Here is a 19,322-nt window from a genome sequence, read left to right as displayed (position 1 = left end):
AAACCTAGGAGCGGCTCACCTGGAAAAGGATCTGCAAGAGGCCATGGACGATGCACATCCGCCGTCCCAAGAAGAGGAAGAATGGCACTACCAGCTCGATGAAGTGATTGACCAGGGTCTCGAACCGATGAAACCACCACGGCGAGTGATGCATGAAGTAGGCGATGGGGTTGGGCACCGGCTGCGTCTGAAAGGTGGGGGAAAAAACCCAATTAATCCTCCTCCAAGGCTCATTACTGAGGGCAGCTACAGGGCTCTTGGCCTTTTTCCTTATTTATTTCCCCAAGTCTGCTCACAGGACAACCGTCCTTTGCCTCTGGGCACTCATTCCTTTCTAGAGAAAATTAATTCATTCACATTTTTTTTTCCTGCAAACCCAAGGAATTTTTAACTAATGCACCTTGTAAAAAGCAAGAGTTTTAATTTTCTTTTTAAATCATAACCAAACGCCACTTATCTTACATTAATATTATTTAATACTGAAATGTTACACATAGCTCAACACCGACTGATGTTACATTGCTCTGCACAAGTACTGAAGCTCATCAGAGCCGCTAAGCGATACAGAAACTGAGAAAAGGATTTTCTCAGGGTCACGCAGTAGGTCAAACAGAGCCAGGAATGGAAACCAGATTTCAAAACCTAGAAGATATTCTTTCAAAATGTTTAAATTTGAAATAAATGTGGTGGTAGAGTTGCTTTCCAAAGTTGCAATTTGGAAGAGGGAAATGTAATTCCTCTAAACATGCTATATTGGTTAAGGTATTTACATATTGGCTTTGTGACAATATTATTCTTCTATCAGCCTGAGATTTTTTGACACTGGGAGACCTTCCACCCAGTACAATAAAGCTGCAAATTTTACAAAGGAAACAAACCCAAATCCTGATATGTTAATAACTGCCATCCTAAGAAATGCTGCAATTTGGATGAACAGAAAGAAGTTAACAATTTATCTCAGCATATGTGACAAGCTCAAATTCATTAGTATTGTTTTAAAACTGCGTTGAAAAAAAGAAGAGGATGAAGACGCAAATTTTAATTGAAGGAGACACAACACATCTTTAAATTATTTGTAGTTAAATCAAAAATACAAACAAAACAGGGAAAATACTGTACTATGCATGGCAACCGAGCGTGCTTCCACTGCCAAATCCCACAACTATTGTAATTCCTTATTAGCAAAGCTGGGATTAATAAAATTGTTGCTCTATATGGGTTTGAGGCTGCTGTAACCCCTTAGGACAGGAGACCGCATCCTTCCTTCCTCGGACACCGGCGCCGGATGGAGCGGTGTCGGGGTCACGGAGCTCTGCCAAGTCCACTCCGGCACAGGGGTGGGAGGTCAGGGCTCCCCCCTCCTGGGGCAGCAGCAGCAGCCCCCCGTGCCACCGAGGGTCCTTCCCCTCCACACGGGACCTGGTTTGAGTTAATCTGCTTGTTGGACTGCTCCTGAGCATTCCCAGAACGTCAGGGAGGCTAACAAAGAGATTTTTTTTACCTTGATCCCAAATTGCTGAGAAATGCTTTTATCCTTCCAAAAAAGCAGGTTGTTTTCTTGGCTTCTTCTATTTCTTTTTTTTTTTAAAAAAGTGCTTTAACCAAAACTGACCTAGATGAGGTATCAGTCCTACAGGTTGTAATGTTTAGCCTGAGATGAGCTGGTTTCCAGCACGTAACTGCCTGTTCCTAACACCCCAGAGCTGCGGGAAGGTGGCATTCCTGCTTGTCCCCTACTGCCACTGCTGCGCGGTGCCAGGGCACCCCTGGATCCGCTCCCTCCCACACAGGCAGCACTTATGGCCGGGGAACACAGGGAACAGGGGTATCATACATGCAATTACATACCTACTGACCGACGTAATTAAGCCCCGTAACGCAATGGCACTGGGCAGTGATACATTTGACTGCTGTTTTGCAGGGCTGGGCTGACACTGCTTAATTTTAAAGTGATGTCCACCCTTCGCTGTCAAACGTGACACTTGGTTCCCCCATCCCCTTCCTCTCCATCACAGGCTCATGCTGATGCCCTCGTCTACCAAAGCCAACCACAGCCAGCAACTCCTGCTTGTTGCTTTGGGCTGGGACTCAGAAGGATAAAATTCCGGCCTTTAGCCCCACTGTGCGGGACAAAAAGCAGAAGAAAGTTCTTGGTTTGGGCTCCTGCACCACATACGGGCTCGCGTGGGAACAGCCCAGGCTGGCCGTCCACGGCTGCTGCCGTCCTGCTTCTTGGCAGCAGCTGAATTCTTACTCTGAAGTAGAAAAAGGGGAGAAAGAAGCAAAGCCCAGAAATCTGGCATGTGTTAATAATTCACTCCTGAGTGCTAGAGCATCGCCATCCTTCACCTTATCAGCGCTGACGCTATCATGGTGCCGGTGCTGGTGGGGGCAATGCTGCGACAGGCAAGATAACTCGGATGACAAGCAACACCGAGAGCCTACAACAGCAGCAGATGCAGCACAAACACCACCCGGTTCCTCGGCACTTGTTTTGACAGAGGGAAATGCACACATTTGGTAAGAGCAGTGCTGGCGATGGAGCCGCTGGGGTCACTGTCAGCAAGGCTCCCCTCCTCCCCATGGCTGCAACCACTTCTCCGGCGTGTAAACCTCGAGTAGACAGAACAAAAAGCAGTGATTGAGAAGTGATTCGCCTGTATCAGAAATTCGTTAGCAGGCTGCTGGGGGAGGAGAGCTTTGTGTGTGTGTGTGTTCCTCCCAATGCCTTCCAGATGCTGCGAGCATGGGTGTAGCACAGCACAGGTTTCCTGGGGAGAAAGCCGTGTTCGCTCAGGAAGGGGCGTTGAGGCAGGAGCAAAGACCCAGAGCAACATGTGAATCACTGCGGTGCTGAACACTGGCACCTGCGATGCTGGAAAGCTTTCTGGTTTCTTTTTGTGGCCAAGTTGACCGCTGCCTGGGGTGCTGGGGGCACCCCACACCCTGGCTGGTGGGTCCCGCTGCACAGCACCCAGCTGGGGCTGGGGGAGAGCCCCCGGGCACATCGCTGGGGTTAGGGACTGTGCCCAACACAGGCATGACTAGTGCTCTCCCTGTGTAACCATGTCCTACGGAAACACCGCAGCGGTGTCAGAGACCAGAAGGAGGGAAAAGCATTCCAGGATCACTTCACCCGGGTCGTTTTGCTGGGGATTTTGAGCTTTACACTTTGCTTTGTGGCTGCTTTGCAAGGAGAAGCATCCGAGGAAGCAGCCAGGAGTTCCCCTGCATTGAGAACTGTGAACTCCTGACACACAGACACAGAAAAATGCAACTTCAAGTCAGATGTAACTAAATAAACAAGCCCAAGGCAGCCGTATGGTGCGAAGAACAGAGCGAGCCCTTGCCTCCAACCAGCCCCGTTTCTGGATACCTCTGCGAAACATAAAATGTTTTTAAATAATAAAAAAAACCCGATTAGCAAAAACTGGCTTTATGTGTCAGCACAAGGTGCAATATAATAAACCTTCTGCCTCCCTCACACCTCCAGCAGCCAGAGAAAAACTGTGCTGCAAATGCGTTTTGAAATCAGATTGGGGAAAATTAATTCCATAATTCATGGGGCAGATTTGTAATGTGTGACTGCGGGGCGACACTCGGCGGGGGCTGCTGAATGAATTCTGGGTCGCCAGCTAAGGCATGTTCTCTGGCTTGTATCTACCAGGTTTTATGAGGGCTGGTAACAGATTCTAAAAATATGCACAATAAACTGTTTTTTCTCCCTAAGGGGTCTATGGTTTAATTATGTTCTTAGTGAGAACCATTAAAGTGCTAAGTACCTGAAGACTCCTAATTTACTAAACTATACGCTACTAAAACCCAACAGAAGGCTATTATACACCAGAGTAAAGGCTCTTCTCTGGGACTGTAAGCACACATGGTCTCTCCTCTCAGCCTCCTTATTGGTATGGCATTACACAAACTCCGACCGAGTATTTAATCCCAGTGTTAGATACCCCAGCTCAGCCGAGGGAAATCTCCAGGCTCTCCTACACGTGTGCACGAAAACAAGTCCCACATTGTCCTCGAACAACCCGCTGCTCACACCAGCCTGGGGATGTTATTCTTGCAGCAGGAGTGGCGCAGCTCCCACGCCAGCAGCCGTGCGGCATGGGAGCGGGAAGCTGGAGGGCAGGGAAGACCCTGTCCTCAAAGATCACAAACGAGGAGCCCAGAGATACATCAGGTAAGTTTTATCCTTTGCAATGGTGGGGTTTTACCTTCCTTAACACAATAAACTGGCACAGCTTCAGGAGCCCCTGCTGGACCTGCTGCCCACCTGAGCACCGCCACAGCTCACGCTCACAAGGCGTCTTTCAAAAAACAGCAGCGAGTTATGAATGAATCGGTTTCAAATAGGTGAACAAAAAATCCATTATTCTATCCGTTTGTATAAGGTGAACTGAGATTATGTATTGATTCAGAAAACCAAAAGTATACTGGGCATCGATATTAAAACAACACAAAGGACAGCCTTTCAAAACATCACCCCGGGTGCCTATCGCAGAAATCTGGCTTGGTGAAAAACCAAGCAAACCACTAATATTCCTGTACGCTCCAGATACTACCATTCCTTTTCCCATTGAGAGGCACCTACTTAACCAAAATACTGAAATTTGAGCATGTTGAATGGTGGAAAAATCTGGAAAAACAGATGGAAATGGAACAACGGCAAATATGAATAAATGATGGGAAGAAGCAACTATTGAGTCAATAGAAATAGGATTAATTTGGCGCAACAAACACTTCCCTAACAGCTTGCAGGCACTGGAGGCTCTGACAATCAAAAGAGAGGGAAGACTGGCACGAACGGGAAGGTGCAAAGAGCAGTGCCCTGGAAAAGCAGGCTGAAAGGTATCACGGAACGTTTCCCTGAACGTTTGTGGAAGGTACAGATGAACTGCAAAGCACAGTTCTCCAGCTTCCCGAGGCACTGAGGCATGAACTCATTTTCTCAGCTTCAAAGAAAAGCTCTCAGTTCTCTTGTACTTTGGACCGAAAAATAAAAAGGATTCTCCGTGGCGGAGCATAATGTGATCAACATGATCCAACAGGCTGTTTCTCTGCCAGTCTCTTCTGCTTCAGATCTTGACCCTTCCTCCTTACGCATCTGCAGATCAAAGCTCCACTTCCCCAAGCCCGAGCAGCAAGGGCTTCCCAGCCCCGTGCAGAAGAGCAAGAGGCAGCAAGCAGAACGGACATAAACGGGGTCACTCGCAGCTGCTGGGAAGTGTGGGAAGATGCGTGTCTTGACTGAAGTCAGATCGTCTCGTGCTGTACAGTAACCACCGTCTCCTGCAAAACACCCTGCTTCCTAACGGGGGGAGAGGATGGAGGGCGGCTGCTTCCTCGCTGCGAGGCTTTGTGGTAGGCGCTCTGCATCTGCAGCACCCTTGATTGATGAGCAACATGGTGATTTTGCACAAAGATACACATGTAGGCAAGGGTCCTGAAAGGAAATTGAGCAGTGAACTGCTCAGCCTCCTGTGTAAATCCCAGCGGTACCCTGCACCGTGCACATTTTGTACATACATTCATGCGCACAAGGCTCCACGTGCACGCTACTAACACACTTGCGTACACAGCAGCTAGCCGGTTAAAAATAGGCCCTTTGAAATGTTCCAGTTATTCACAGGATTCCAATCAAAAGAAAATAATAAGCAAAAAACTAAAAAGTTGCATCTGTCTTAAAACGCGGAGAGATCTAATGTCCGGGTGGGTCACAAGGGGCCGGCTCTTCAGTCACACAATATCAAAAAAACCTAAGTCTTGATAGATCTATTAAAAAGAAAAGTTACCGATATGTTCTTGCTGGGCAGAGCTTCCCCTGTTCAGTCAATAGCAATATTCAGTTCATAGAAAAACATACTGGAATCTGCCTGCTTTAAGACAGCAACCCAAGCCAAGGAGATGTGTGTTTGACTTGGTGCCAACACGACCATAAAATGTTGGCAATTTAGTAGAGACGTAGTGCCGCGCCACTCTCCCAAAGGACCTAAATAAACTTCAGATGTAGAACATATATTTTTACTCTTTATATATATAAATCTGCTGTTTCATTTTTAACTCCTTTCCCCAGCCATCCCTCCGTCTAAGGTTTTTCAAAGCTGAAACAGGTCCCTACTTTTCCCGGCTGAGCGAAGCCTCAGCAATGAAAAGTTAAAAGCATGAAAAATCAGAGAAATGATTCACGTCTGGGTGTTGGGTTTCTTGGGGAATGATGGCTGCACATGCGGGTACATATGCTGGAGGGGAAAGGGTCTTGGGAGAAAATTCTGCTGTGCAATTTCATGCCTCGGCATTATAAAATATCCTGAGGATTTTTTTTTATTTCCCCCCCCCCCCCCATTCACAAAGTTGCACTTGCAAAATCACCAGTGTAGGTGAAACCTTCGTGCCGCATCTGTGACATCAAGCTACAAAGCCAAACTTTGCTTGTGATGAGTCAGCCCTGACTTAACACCAGCATGAGCGAGGATGTGCTTCACCAGGGGCACACTGAAATGTGGGACTTTTGAATTCTAACAAGCTGGGTGGGGGCAGCAGGATCCATAGCTGCACTGTTTGCTTTTCCAGACGGCACCCTACCTCCCGGTCAGAGCTATCCCTCTCCAGTAACACAGACCACATTTCCAGGCGCGTGGCGTACCTGTTTATTGACACTGCTCCTCCATAGCATGCCTCCGAGCTGCTCACTGTATATAGCAATAATTGTGCATGTACTACAGATTCACCTATTCATTCTGCACATTCTTGGAGGGGTCCAGAGCTAAAATTACACAAGGAACTGCTGAACTGTTCAGGCTATTTATTTGTTCAAAATCCCTTTAAAATAATTAGCAGGGCCTTGAACAGACATCTTGGCTCTTGGGGGGGGGGGGGGGGGGGGGGGGCGGTGCAGAAGAAGCTGGTGCAACCAACTGCGGGTCATTCCTGTCTTTGGGGAGAAGGCTGGTTCATTAACAGCACCAGAGATGGGTCACATTAGGTTTCGGGAGTGGGTCAGGCTGGAAGGTATAAAAGAAGCAGAAGTGAAGGGCAATACACGCTTACCAAGAAGGTCCCATCCCAAAGGCAGTGGGGGAGCTGCAGCCATCCTTCTCCAGGTTTAATACCAGTGTCCATCAGATACCGCTTTCCTGGTGCGTCTCATATTCCCAGATTTTCCAACACAGGAACATGCTCCCTCGTCCGGCACTCTCCGATGGAGCTCACCTTCCCCGGCAGATCACGAGGCAGGTCGCTCACCAATATTTTAAATTGCCATTTAAGAGCATATTGCAAATATGATCCTTTAATTGGTCACTATTATGGCTCTCTATTAGAGAAGACAAGTTTTTCCACACAAGGTAAGCCCTTGCGAAAGCACTGAAAATGTTTAAAAACAACCCAGTCCTGATATATTTATTATATATTTCTCTCTATATAAATAATTTCATGAAAAGGAAAGTACTGAGTGGAAACTCCATTTAAAATGTGATCCCAGATGGTGGCAAAGCTCTAAAATTGCAAAGCAACATGTAAAGAAAGATTAACGACCTCAAACAGGCACAAATTTATGAGGTGAAAGCCCCTGTAATCCTAGAGAAAAATGATACCAAACGTTAGACTAGACAGCTAGAAAATACCTCTGCTTAGTTCATGTGGCCTCTGCCATTTTACATTTTCTTTTAATACGCGTTACTTTTGGGTTCATTTAGTCTTTTCTCCTGCAGGCCAGAGGTATCGCTTTGGTACATGAGCACGATGATGGATTTGCCAGCTCCCACCAGGTACCCCCTTATGAGCAACCGGTAAATCAGATAACAGGCAACAGCTAGGCTGCCACATCCTGGGAATAAGCAGCCAAAAGGAGAGAAAACGGAGACAGGGCAGCACGTCAAGCGTTTATCATGGCTGTGAGACTCAAAGCTACACCATCAAGTGGGCTGAGATGATGGTGCTTAACATTTCCAACACTAAAGCGCATGCAGTTCCTTATCCTGCCCCAGTACAACACGTTTGGAAGGGAAGGATGCCAACATTTCACCCCAAAGAGCACGGGTCGCCCCAGAGAGCAGGCATCTCCCATCCTCTCAACTTCAGCTGGGACCAGATGGCACCTCTGGGTCCCACAGCCTGTTTCCCTGAGACCTCTGCAAAGATCCCCTTGACAATCCTGTCCTGTTCAGCCCCCTGACGATTCCCCTCTGCGACCTCTGCAAGGTCTTCTCTGGACCATCGTTCTATGTATTTTTCTGTGAGAATTTTCAACGAACTGGGATTTTCTGACCTTTCCAGCAGCACTCCTGGCACACTCTAGTCAATAACAGAGCCGTGGAACGATACAAAAATTAGTGTTTTCAAACCAATGCAAACAAAAGGATGTTCAGTCAACACCACACTAGCACGGCAGCACAGAGCCAGCTCTTTGCTGAGCTTGCTGTTTCAAACCGGGGTTATTCCCTTGTTTTCTGTAGCCCCTCGATGTGGCAGATGAGCAGGGAGCCCTGGATGCCGCGCCGGGATGCTGTCTGCTATGGGAAATGGGTGACAATAACCTGTGAGTACAACAGGGACAAGGACACATGAAGGAAAAGCTGCCCCAGGACTCCTGCCCATTGCTTTGCAAATCAAGGTCTCTGCTTTCCAGCAGAAGTTGCGGAACCCTGGGCTGTGATGGTGTTTGGCTGCCAACAGATAGAGCCGTAACTACCAGAGGGTCAGAGAAGTGTTTAAAATTCCAATGAAGTACTAAAAATACAGGTCACAGCCTGCCCTAAGCAGTTGAAGCGTAACCTACCGCACAGAAGACGGTCAGAAGAGGAGAAGGAAGAGGAAAAACCATCTGCCATATTAAAAAAGAAGACAAGCTTGCATTCTTCAAGGAAAAAGCCTGTACCCCCTGAGCACAGCCTGCTCTCCCTGCTCAGGATCTACAGACAAACCGTTTTCTGGGTCTCTGGGTCCCACTCTGCTGAGGACGAGCGTGGAAAGGGGAGACCCTGTGCTGAGAAGCACGTCCCTCTGCCACCCTGGCGAGACCCAGGATGCCTACAGGGGCCTGTGGCAGCCGCCAGGTTATTGTCAGCCTTTCTATTCTCATCCAAAAGGTGCCAGCGCTCCCCCCTTCCCTGCACGGCGGGCGGTGAGTTGCTGCAGCAGGGAAAGCCTTGGATATAGACGCGCAGGATAACGGAGCTGGCAGGGTAACATCATCCTTGTGGATCTGCCTCGGACCGCAAGCTCTTTCCAAACCAGCTAGTGCCTGTTCTCCATCAACACCAAAGACCCTCACGATGCAGTGTGGTCCCTTCGCTCTCTTTGGGGATGTGCTTTGAAAGGCAAATCTAGTCACTTAGACAGAGGGTGGAAGAACATCTTTCCGAACACCCTTCCAGCCGCTACGCCCGCTCAGGCAGACCCAGGGACCCTGGGCTTTCACCTACCATCCATGACTCTACAAATGTACTGTGGCTGCTCTCCCAAAGGCCCTCGTTACTTCACTTTTTTTTCTTTTTAGTAGTCCAGTGCTAAAACCAGGATCATATCTCCTTCAGAAAGCTTTTTTTTTTTTTTTTTTTTTTTGGTGTATGCTCATAAATATGATGTTCAGCATCAGGCCAAGGAACACATGGGCAAAACCCAGGGGCGGCGAACGCCAGCAAAGCCCCGGCTCGTGCCTGAACTGGATTAGGCAGTTTCGTGGCCTGGACGCTTACAGTTGGGTTAGTTTGTTGGTGGTTTCCGCCCTCACCCCCATCCTGAGACAAACAGTGGGATCTTTCATAAAACCTGTTCACAAAGGGTAAATTGTGCCATTAGGAACCGACTACCTGGATGCCCATTTGAATTCTCCGAACCAGAATGCCACCACGCTCCATGCCAAATCCAGCGCTGAGGGTAGGACAGGGAACTCAGCATCGTGGGCTGCCTTGTTTAACTCTCCAGCTGCCTGAGAGACAGAGTACACTCAACATAATCTGCCTCAAATGTGAGTATTTCAACCAACCAGCTGGTTTGAGCAGTTGTAAATGAAACATCCAAGGGGGTGGAAGCTGAGGGTACGGCGTGAAAGGCATCCTGGTGCTGATCAGTGCTGCAAGTCACCTGGGCTTTGCTGAGAAGACTTTGAGCCAAGTTAGAAAAGAAAGAGAATAATGTAAATTAAAACTTTCATATTAAAATGAAAAAAAAAGAGTGATCCCAACACTGACTAGGTGTTGTTGCAAGGCTGGAACGGGTGAAATAAGTTGAAGATGGTCAGGTCCCATCCACCCTCCCGGATGTTTGTACAAAGAGCTGCCAGGCATTCCCCTAACACTGTTAAACGTAACTTGCAACATTCTTCCAAAATAACAAAAACCACATTGGAAAGGTGCAAAAATGGATGGCTACCATCAGGGACACATGTCACTTAACAGTCCCAGTACACGGCCGTTGAGAAGCCCTAGGCTTCTGGGGCAGCTAACATCAGTGAAGTCTGCTCCTCTGTGCTCTAGTCGTTGTGGCACCAGATTCGCACATTCTTATTCTTTATTATCTGATCATTCAGCGGAAAATCAAAACAAATCTGAGAAAATACAGGGTATGGAGCTACTCTACCCTTCTGTCCTGAGAATACACCCAAGTACTCCCCGGAGCAGGCAGGAGACGTCTGTGCCCCTGCAGGCCTCACCTCTTTGCATTAGACACTGAAACAGATTCCTAACACACGTCTCCACCTTGCTCCATGCGTTCTTCCAGCTCACTGTTCAGCAGTAACACCTGGCATTTTCCAGTTTATTGACAAGTCTTGCATGATTATAATGAAGATGCGATTTTTAATCCAAAATGGTTATGCCAATTCAATCCAAGTTGAATACCCAGATAAAATAACACGGGATATAACTTATTCCTGTTCTCCTCTAGAAACTACGTTGACATAAAGACCAGGGTAACTCTGCCCATTCTAGTCCACAGTATTTCACAAATTTAACTATTTCTCTGTAGCTGTAGTACAACTCCTGGATACACTGTAAGCAGGCAAAAAGGTTTCTCTGCGACACTTGGTCAAAAGAGCCTTTTAAATGGGCATATAAATTATTCATCTCTTTGGATATGTGGTGATCCTCATGCTAAGGCTGCTTTACTCTGCTAGAGGAACCAGCTCTGCAGGACACACTGTGGCTGATTCAGAATTCAGGCCTAAGTCTCCTGTTCATCTAAGAGCACTTATAAAGCAGAGGGGAATAAAAACAATTCTTTTGTTTCCTGGGGAAAATAGGAAGAAAACATCTGCCAAAGGATAAGAGTCTGGAAAGCAGCGAGGGCCACCTCCTGCGTTAGCCACCCACCCCCATGTGAACAAGAAAGCAGGAAAAAACAGGTAGCTATCCCAAAGATGCAGCCAAAAGCTCAGCAGAGCTTACTTCTATTTTAAGCTTTCTCCCTAGTAACAAAGGATGCAGAGCGAAAGAATTTAGGACAAGCAAAACAATTCACAAGAAAACTCTCCGCTGTCAGGAGCCGATGCACAAACTGAACACTTGGGTGAATCTAGCAGCCAGTTCTGCTCCCTCTCGCCGATGAATTGCACCTCCACAGCCATTTAAACAGCCACTGCAACTTCTGGTGTGCAAATCACTCAAACAACTTTTTTTGTAAAAAAATTAAAGGCCTAAAAAAAAAGTATACAAAAAAGGACTTCTTTCAAAGACATGACAATTTGCTACAAAACAATACACACAGTGACAGACATAGACATATTAAATTCTGCTAATGCCAGGGAACAGGCTTGGGCATCTTTGGACATCTGGATACAAAGAGTGCTTGTTATAAACGTCCTCATCCTGCTCAAGGCCCTCCTTGGGTAAAAGTAATAACCACCTATATTTTTAAGGACAATTTAGGTAAGGGAAGTTGTACAGTATACTCTTAATAACCCTGGCGGTTTACCTTCCGGCATAGAAACGTGACAAATGTTCAGCCGCACGTGCTGGAGTGGCTTGTTAGCCCAGAGCGCCTGTAGGTCACCTGCAGACGTCTCCCACCAGTGCCAACCAACGTGCATCTGAACGTGCAAATCCTTTCGCCTCCAAGTCCGTCAAGTATTACACTTGTGTAATCGCCTTGCTGGTTTTGTAAGTGTTGCTTGTTTCTATGCCTTTCTAAATAAATAAATAAATAAATTCTGTAGACAGATAAATTCTACCCAATAAATGTGTTGCTCTGTTGTCCCTGTGGACGTAATAATGCCCTCACACTTGTCCCGAGTTGGAGGGCTTGCAAATCATGGTTATAAATAAGACTGCCGACCTAAGCCAAACATCTCATTTCTAATAAAGCCTTTTACCTCCTTTCCTAACAGCAAAGTGTCCCGGAGCGGGAGCTCACAGCCTGAACGAGGGCAGGACGGCAGCCCCCGTTGCCGTCTCTGCCTGCCACCCGGTGCCACCATGCCTGTGCCAGCGGGTCCCCATGGTCCCCATGCTGCCATGGGGCTCATGCCGGTGTGTTTACCCGGGGCGGGTTTCGGGGCTGGATTTCTAGCATATTCCCCTACCGCTGGCACCAGCCCGTCACCCCTGGGGAGCCACGCGCCTGCCCTGAACACTGCGCCCATTGATGCCGCGGGCCGGGGCGATGCCGGGGCGGCGGGGGGTGCCTCTGTGTGTTTGCCTGATGAAGTTAGGTTCTGGCCGGGTATTTAATATTCCCCGTCATGCAGGCCTGTTTCTCCTTGAGCCTGCCTGTCAGTTAAGCCCGGGGATGTTTATTTTAACGGCCACTTGTGGTCAAGGCTGGTGCCAGTTGTACGGCATCGGTTACGCAGATTTAACACTGGGGACTCGGCCCCGGCTCCCAGAGCACCGAAGGCAGCCAGGGCCGCCCCGGCCTAATGTGAAACAACTGAACTCTTCCAGCAGTCCCTGCTCCAGCTTTAACCCTTGCGGGGCAGGAGCTGGGCTGCCTCCGCAGTGCTCAGCCCCCCCGCAGCACAGATGGTGGCCCTGCGCCCATCCCCCCCCACCCTGTGCTCCCCCTCCTGCTCCCCAAACCGCCCCTGGCAGCCAGCAGTCTTGGGGTGATGGTCTGAAAGCTGCAAGAAGAAACAGAAAATGGATTCGGTTGCTTAAGGAGGCAGCTTTTGGGAGGAAGGAGAGGGTTTTTATCACTCTGATGGATTTATCATTACCCCAAGGGAGCGATGCTCCGGGATGAGCGTGGGATGCTCTGCACCTCTGCCCCTGAAGTGCCACCAACATGTGCCCTACAGCTACGACCCAGTGACACAAAGCCAAGCCATTTCAGCTCACTCCCTGCGACCGGAGCCCAGCCTTCCTCCCCAAAACCCAGCCTTGTGGAAAGCGAACATGCCTCCATCACAGTGCGAGCCACTGCCACTACGCAAGAGCCGGGAGGATGCTAAAATGTTAAATAAACTGTGGCCCGCTGCAAAAATTATGCATCATTTTTGATCGTCTGGACAGTCTCCAAGATGCTAATCAGCCCCAGATTAAGTCATCAACCAAACTGATGAGCAATCACATTTTGTCAGTACAGCTGGACATCATTACTTGGGAGCCGGTCTTTCACCGGAGAGGCAAGGCGGCTTTTTGCCATTGATCAAACTGGAAGAGAGGAACGCGGGAAGACTCCAGAGGACCTGTGCTGAGTTGCCACGGTCTCTACACACCAGCAGCTCCAGTTCTTTGCCTAACGTGTCTCACAAAAATTGCCTCTTACTACCCCAGGGCACCGACCGCTGCCTTTCACTGGGCTGCCGCCGCGCCGGTCCAGATCCGCTGGCAGACGGCTGCTCCCGGGCTCAAAGCAAGCACGTGTTGAAGTGTTTTGCTGAATTACTACACATGTCAAGAGGCAGATATTTTTTCCATGGAGAAACATCAGCCTGTGGAAGTGCTTTAACTTGACGATCACTAATACTGTTAATAACTGAGGGACAATAATTAACAGAAACCCGCTAATGGTGAAGTACGGAGAAAATCTGAAGCATTGCAATGCTCAAATCCCAAGTTCATTTGTCAAGAATTTGTTAATGGGAACAGATTCAAGGCTTGTTTGCAAGGTAACCCTGCTGGGTTTGCAGAGCTCTAACTGAGATCAGAGTTTTTCTCTAAGAGTTAAAACCTGCCCAGTAAATAACTTAAAACTGGCAGCAAAGCAGCCCAGATGCCTGATAAGGAGATATAAAATATGTCTGGAAGAATCAGTACAAAATACTCATCCTGAATTTCTTACTCTAAAAAGAATGAAATAGGAAAAACATATACGAATGCTGACAATATTAATTAAGAGGAGGACTTCTCCATATTTTTTAATACAGTTTAAGAGGAAATAGATTAACAAGAGTTGCTATCAGGGAATTTACTCTTCTCACAGATCTTAGACATGGATAACACAGCACCATGTCTCCAAACAATTCCTTCCCTGTGGTTTTCTCATCTGCATCAATTTTTCCATAGCTCAACGCACCTCACACTTTATTGGGCTGTATCGAGATACGAGAGGGTCTGACTCTTCCAGCCCTCCCCGGTGCCAGTGCACATCTGGCTGCCACACGGGAGCCAGCGCTCAGCTGCCCCGTGTCCTCCCTCGGCAACACGCTGATCCACTTGAAGTGATGATCTTCATGGAAAGCCTCAGAAGTGAGAACATAATTCACCAGCCACAGCTGAAACTCTCCCATGCGTTATGTACGTGGCTCTAATGCCCAAGCCCCAGCCGGTGAGCGCGCCGTCCCCGTGCACAGCAGTAATGCCTTTGCTGCTGTAGCTGAACCTGCACGGAGCGCCTTCCTCAGACCTCATTACCTGTAATGAACGGGCCAGTTCTAATCCCTACATTTTCATCCCTCTGCATTTGCAATGTCTTTATCAGATTCTGGAAGCAGCTACAAAATTATATATAAATATGAGCACGTAAATCAAATTAAACCCCTACAACCCGCCCCCCCCCCAACAGCTACACCGTCTCACCCCACAAACCCTCCTGCCTTTCACATGTGCTTTTACTTAAACAAGAGATAAGGTTCTGTTATAGCCCAACAAATATATTCCATTTTGCCATTAATCTTATAAGTGAAATGGCCATAGAGAGTCCTTGTTGCGATATCAGCATCCCAAATTTCTACAACAACCTAAGAATGGCCTAAAGAAGGGGAAACATTCCAGCGCATCCCCAGCTTGCCAAGGCCACGTGGGAGCAGGGCTTGGACCAGGTGATGTCCAAGCTTCCACACAAACTCTACAACTCTACTCAGCTGCAAGCAGCCTGCTCCTACTCAGTAATTAATAAAACCCATCTTCAGCCCAGCCGGGCTCCTCCTCTTCCTCCCCTGCTCCAAGGCAGAGTGCAGCATCGCAGAATCTCCTTGGCCACACGTGTCAAGAAGAAAGAGGCAAATCCTGCGTCCAGGAGAGGTTTGGCTCTGCTGGGAGCTCCCCTGCCACAACGGTGGGTTCCCTGGATGTGCACACCACCAGCAAAGGCAGCTGGAGTCCACGCAGAGGCACAGGGAAGGGGCACGATGACATTTAAGTCACAGCGAAGCCACAGTTTCAACCCAGCAGGACAACTGTCTGCAGCCTCTTTAATTCATTTCTCTTTAGGAAAAAAAAAAAGAAAAAGAGAGAGAGAGAGAAGAAACTATCAGTTTCAGAGCAGGTGAGCAAGGTGATGGAGAGACGAAACAAGAACGTGAGCTCAGATGTTTTCTAATAAAACGCTGGGAATATGAAGGCAAAGCTGCATTGTGTTAAAATTCAAGACTAATTTAAAGTCTTGTTCCTTAGTGCAAAAGCTGGAAACACGCCCAAGCAAATGGAGGAGGGAAAAAAATAATAACCAGGCCAACTGTATATTTCTCCTAGAAATTCCATGTCAGAATGTACCTCGCGACTCACACTCACAGGCTCCAATTTCAATAAATCAACACAGCGTGCAGGGTAACAGTAGCACAAGTCTTTCTCTCTTTCCATAATACACCCAGGTAAAATCACCGTGAAGCGAAGAACAAAATGCCCATTCTTTCTGGTGCTTGGCAAGGGGACAAATTACTTTCTGCACCTCTCTGTGTTGAAGGACTAGTTATTAAATACAGTCTAAGCTGCCTTTCCAGCTGTACTTAAATCAAGGACAAAATAAAGCAAACGCGACTGTCCACAAGAAATTCAGAGAGCAAAAGAGCAATGTTAGGATGAGGCCACCCCCGCACACGTCTCTGCCTACCCAAGTATTTAAATAATTTGGATTTGCAATGCAGAGCAAAGCCATAGAGCTGTATTACACAGAGCTGCTGCCCGTAACTGCACAGACCTGTGCAATGGGCTGCAATTTTTGCCAATAATTTACGGATTATTCCAGCCGTCGAAGCCCAGTCCTGAGCATGTCACTGCCAAGAAAGAGCAAATAAGAAGGTGAGAGTGAGCTCAGAGCTGTCCCATTTGCTCATCCCAAATGCGTTTGCACAAAAACCCCGGTATTTCTGTTTGGATGGCAGTTTGTCCATGTCTGGGACCCAGTTATGCTGAATGCCGTGGAAATACCGAGGAAATGAGAGATCAGAGCAGAAAGCCCAATAAAGACACGATCTAACTTAAGGGAGGAAAAAGATTACAAAAAAAGTGACGTGGCTAAAATGCTGTATTAAATCCACACGATATAAAATCAACACCATTGGCCAGGAGAGAAGAGGGGTCTCCCTGGGCCTTGGTCCCCCCACCTACACCGCATCCCCTGTAATGACATTTCATGCCACTTCTGCTACGAATTGTTTTACATTTCCTTTATAATCCCTCTCCTCTGCGAGGTGTAACTTCGTTACTGGATGGCACCAGGAGCTGGAACACCACACAGGAGCTATCTCGGAGGATGGAGGGCAGCACCCCGAGCTCCGCAAGCTGCCAGGAGGGAAGAGCCAGGGTCTGCAGCCAGCCCCTTCCTCCTAACCCTGTACCAAGGAAGGGATAGCTGGTGGGAGCAGAAAATACCTATAAAGCCTTCTCAAACATCAGGTTTCTTCTCCCACCCCGACATTTCAATTTTCAAGTCTCTTAGCACATGGGCTTCTAGAAAGAATAAAAAAAATCCGTATCTGGGGAAACGTGGTTTATTACAAACACAACCAGAAAGTGCAAGTGGCCAGTGGGTCCAGCTCTCTGAACCGACTCTGGAAACCGCTTCCGAAAACCCCGTACCAGGGGAAGTGGTGGAAGATGTCCCACTGCCAGGGACCCCGTGTGCTGCAGAAACTCAGCAGGGAAAAGCAAAGACTTTAGGATCACACTCTACATAAAAAGAGCAGTCAAACAAAATAAGCCACAGGCTCGTCCTTTTGGGGGGCAACAGAAAGCAGCGTGCCATGCATAGGTAATTTGGATTTTCCATTGCATTTTTCGGCATTTCAGAGGCAAACTTTCCCCGAATAACCCCTCATCTATTTGTTGTTATTAAATTACATCTTTAGCTTGCCACATAAAACACCTTTGAGACTTTGTGCCTGCCATAAAATATTTAAAAAGTAAGCTGCTCGCCCACACAAGCAGCTCAGTGCATCAAAAGTATGCACCAACCAAAAAAGAAAAGAGTTGCGAGAACCTACATATGAATGATTAACATGTTTCCAAATCGATGCACTAATTAAAATAAAATTTACAAATAAATAAGCCAGGAAGTAAAACCCTTTAACAGCACTTGCCATTAAAACATCTATAGTTCACCACAGCCAGCAATTTCCTCCTATATTTAGGGAAAAAAATAGTTATGAACTGCTAACCATTGCTTCATGTTAAGCTGGTACCCACTGTTAATAACCTCTCATTCCCAAGGATCAGGAACAAACCAGCAAACACGGAAAGAGCAGCCGAGAGCCCCTCTGGGTCAGATGGACCAGAGAGTCTGCAGCATCTCTCTGGCCAGAGGAGATGCTACAGAAAAATGTGGATAGGGATCATTTTAATCAGACTTATAAACCAGGACCACTTCAGTTCAGTAACAACGATGCTTTACAATCTGTCATCATCTTTTAGCATATGTGCCTGGGCTGTGAGTGCAGCCGAGCTGACATCACCCCAGCCTCAGCCCCTCTCCCCATCCCCCCGACAATCCCTCCCCTCCGCACTGAACTGTTTTTTCCACTTCCTTGCCTCACTGCCAGCATATGTATCAAAACTACCCAAATAATTCTCCCCATATAAACATTACTGGTTGATCTTATAGAACTTAATTATTTGAAGGCAATCCCACGTGAATAAAGAAATAAACCAGAATTTTCCAGTTAATAATAAAAAAAAACCTTGATAGTCTTATCCCAGAGCAGAAGTTCTTCATATGTAGCGCACATAAAACTCATTCCTGATGCTCCCAACCAACAATGCAACAGAGGCTGTATGAGCACACTCCTCTGCTCCTCAGCTGAGGCAGCACCAGCTTCAGTCTGCTTCAGCAGCTTTTTTTGCACACACACAAGCAGTTACATTCCATGAGCCCCGCAGCTGCATGTGCAAAGCTGCTATTTGCGTAGATAAATATGTATTTAAACCCTGAGTAAGCATCTGCATAGGGTCTTGACCCCATGGGCCAAAGCACAGGGATGTCCTGCAGTTGCACCCTCCTTTGCTCCCATCTCTGGAAGTCTGCATCTCTCCCAGCTGCTACAACGGAACAGGCAGAGCAATGACTCAGTCCTGCCTCTGTTATAAAGCACTAAGGGCTAAAATAATTCTGCATAAACATCTTATCCAACGGTACATCTTGACGTAAAAAAGACTGAACTCCAGGAACATGATTCCAACACCCCATTCACCTGCAACACGTCTAAACGTCCAGCCGGTCCCTACGACAATGCAACTGGGAGGCAGGAAGAAAAAGTCCTGGAAGAAAGGACCGTTTTATAAGCCTGCGTTTCACAGGACAAGCAGGAAAACACGGACATGTTTAGACGGAGGCCAAGAGCTTTGAATATAAATAAATTTCTTATTCTTCCCCATGAGGACAGAGCACACACAGCACTCTTACGGTAGATACAACTATCATCCTTCTTCCTTACTTGTAGAAAGCGGGTCTTTGGCAATCTAGGAAACCGGTACCAACTACCAAGGAGCTTTGTGGAGGTTCAGCAGAATGGAAGGCAGGTGACTGCAAAGCAAACTCAAGGGCAGCCTGGTCATAAAATTCAGATTTGTATGAATTCCATTTTGGCACTTTGGTTTCCACAGCCAGCAAATCCTTTGAAAGAATCTCATTAAAAATTCACTGTCCTCCTTTCATAAGCTTTGAGGAAAAAAGCAAAAAGCAAATGACTTTCCAAACTATTTTAAGACTTGGATGAATTAATA

At 47.4% G+C, this 19,322-nt stretch overlaps 1 protein-coding gene across 3 annotated transcripts in view; it reads right to left on the bottom strand.

Moving 5' to 3' along the window:
• The window catches only part of LMF1 (lipase maturation factor 1), a 206,330-nt gene that overhangs the window by 64,651 nt on the left and 122,357 nt on the right, over positions 1-19,322 (bottom strand). For all 3 annotated transcript variants that reach the window (XM_055806794.1, XM_027780255.2, XM_055806793.1), the window contains one exon: positions 20-187. In XM_055806794.1, coding sequence (XP_055662769.1) covers positions 20-187 — 168 coding nt within the window. The remainder of the gene's footprint in view (positions 1-19; positions 188-19,322) is intronic.

This window comes from Falco peregrinus, chromosome 5 (assembly GCF_023634155.1).
Source record: "Falco peregrinus isolate bFalPer1 chromosome 5, bFalPer1.pri, whole genome shotgun sequence".
Taxonomy (NCBI): Eukaryota; Metazoa; Chordata; class Aves; order Falconiformes; family Falconidae; genus Falco; species Falco peregrinus.
The sequence above is the reverse complement of the archived record's forward strand: the minus strand, read 5'-3'. Positions and strand labels throughout refer to the sequence as shown.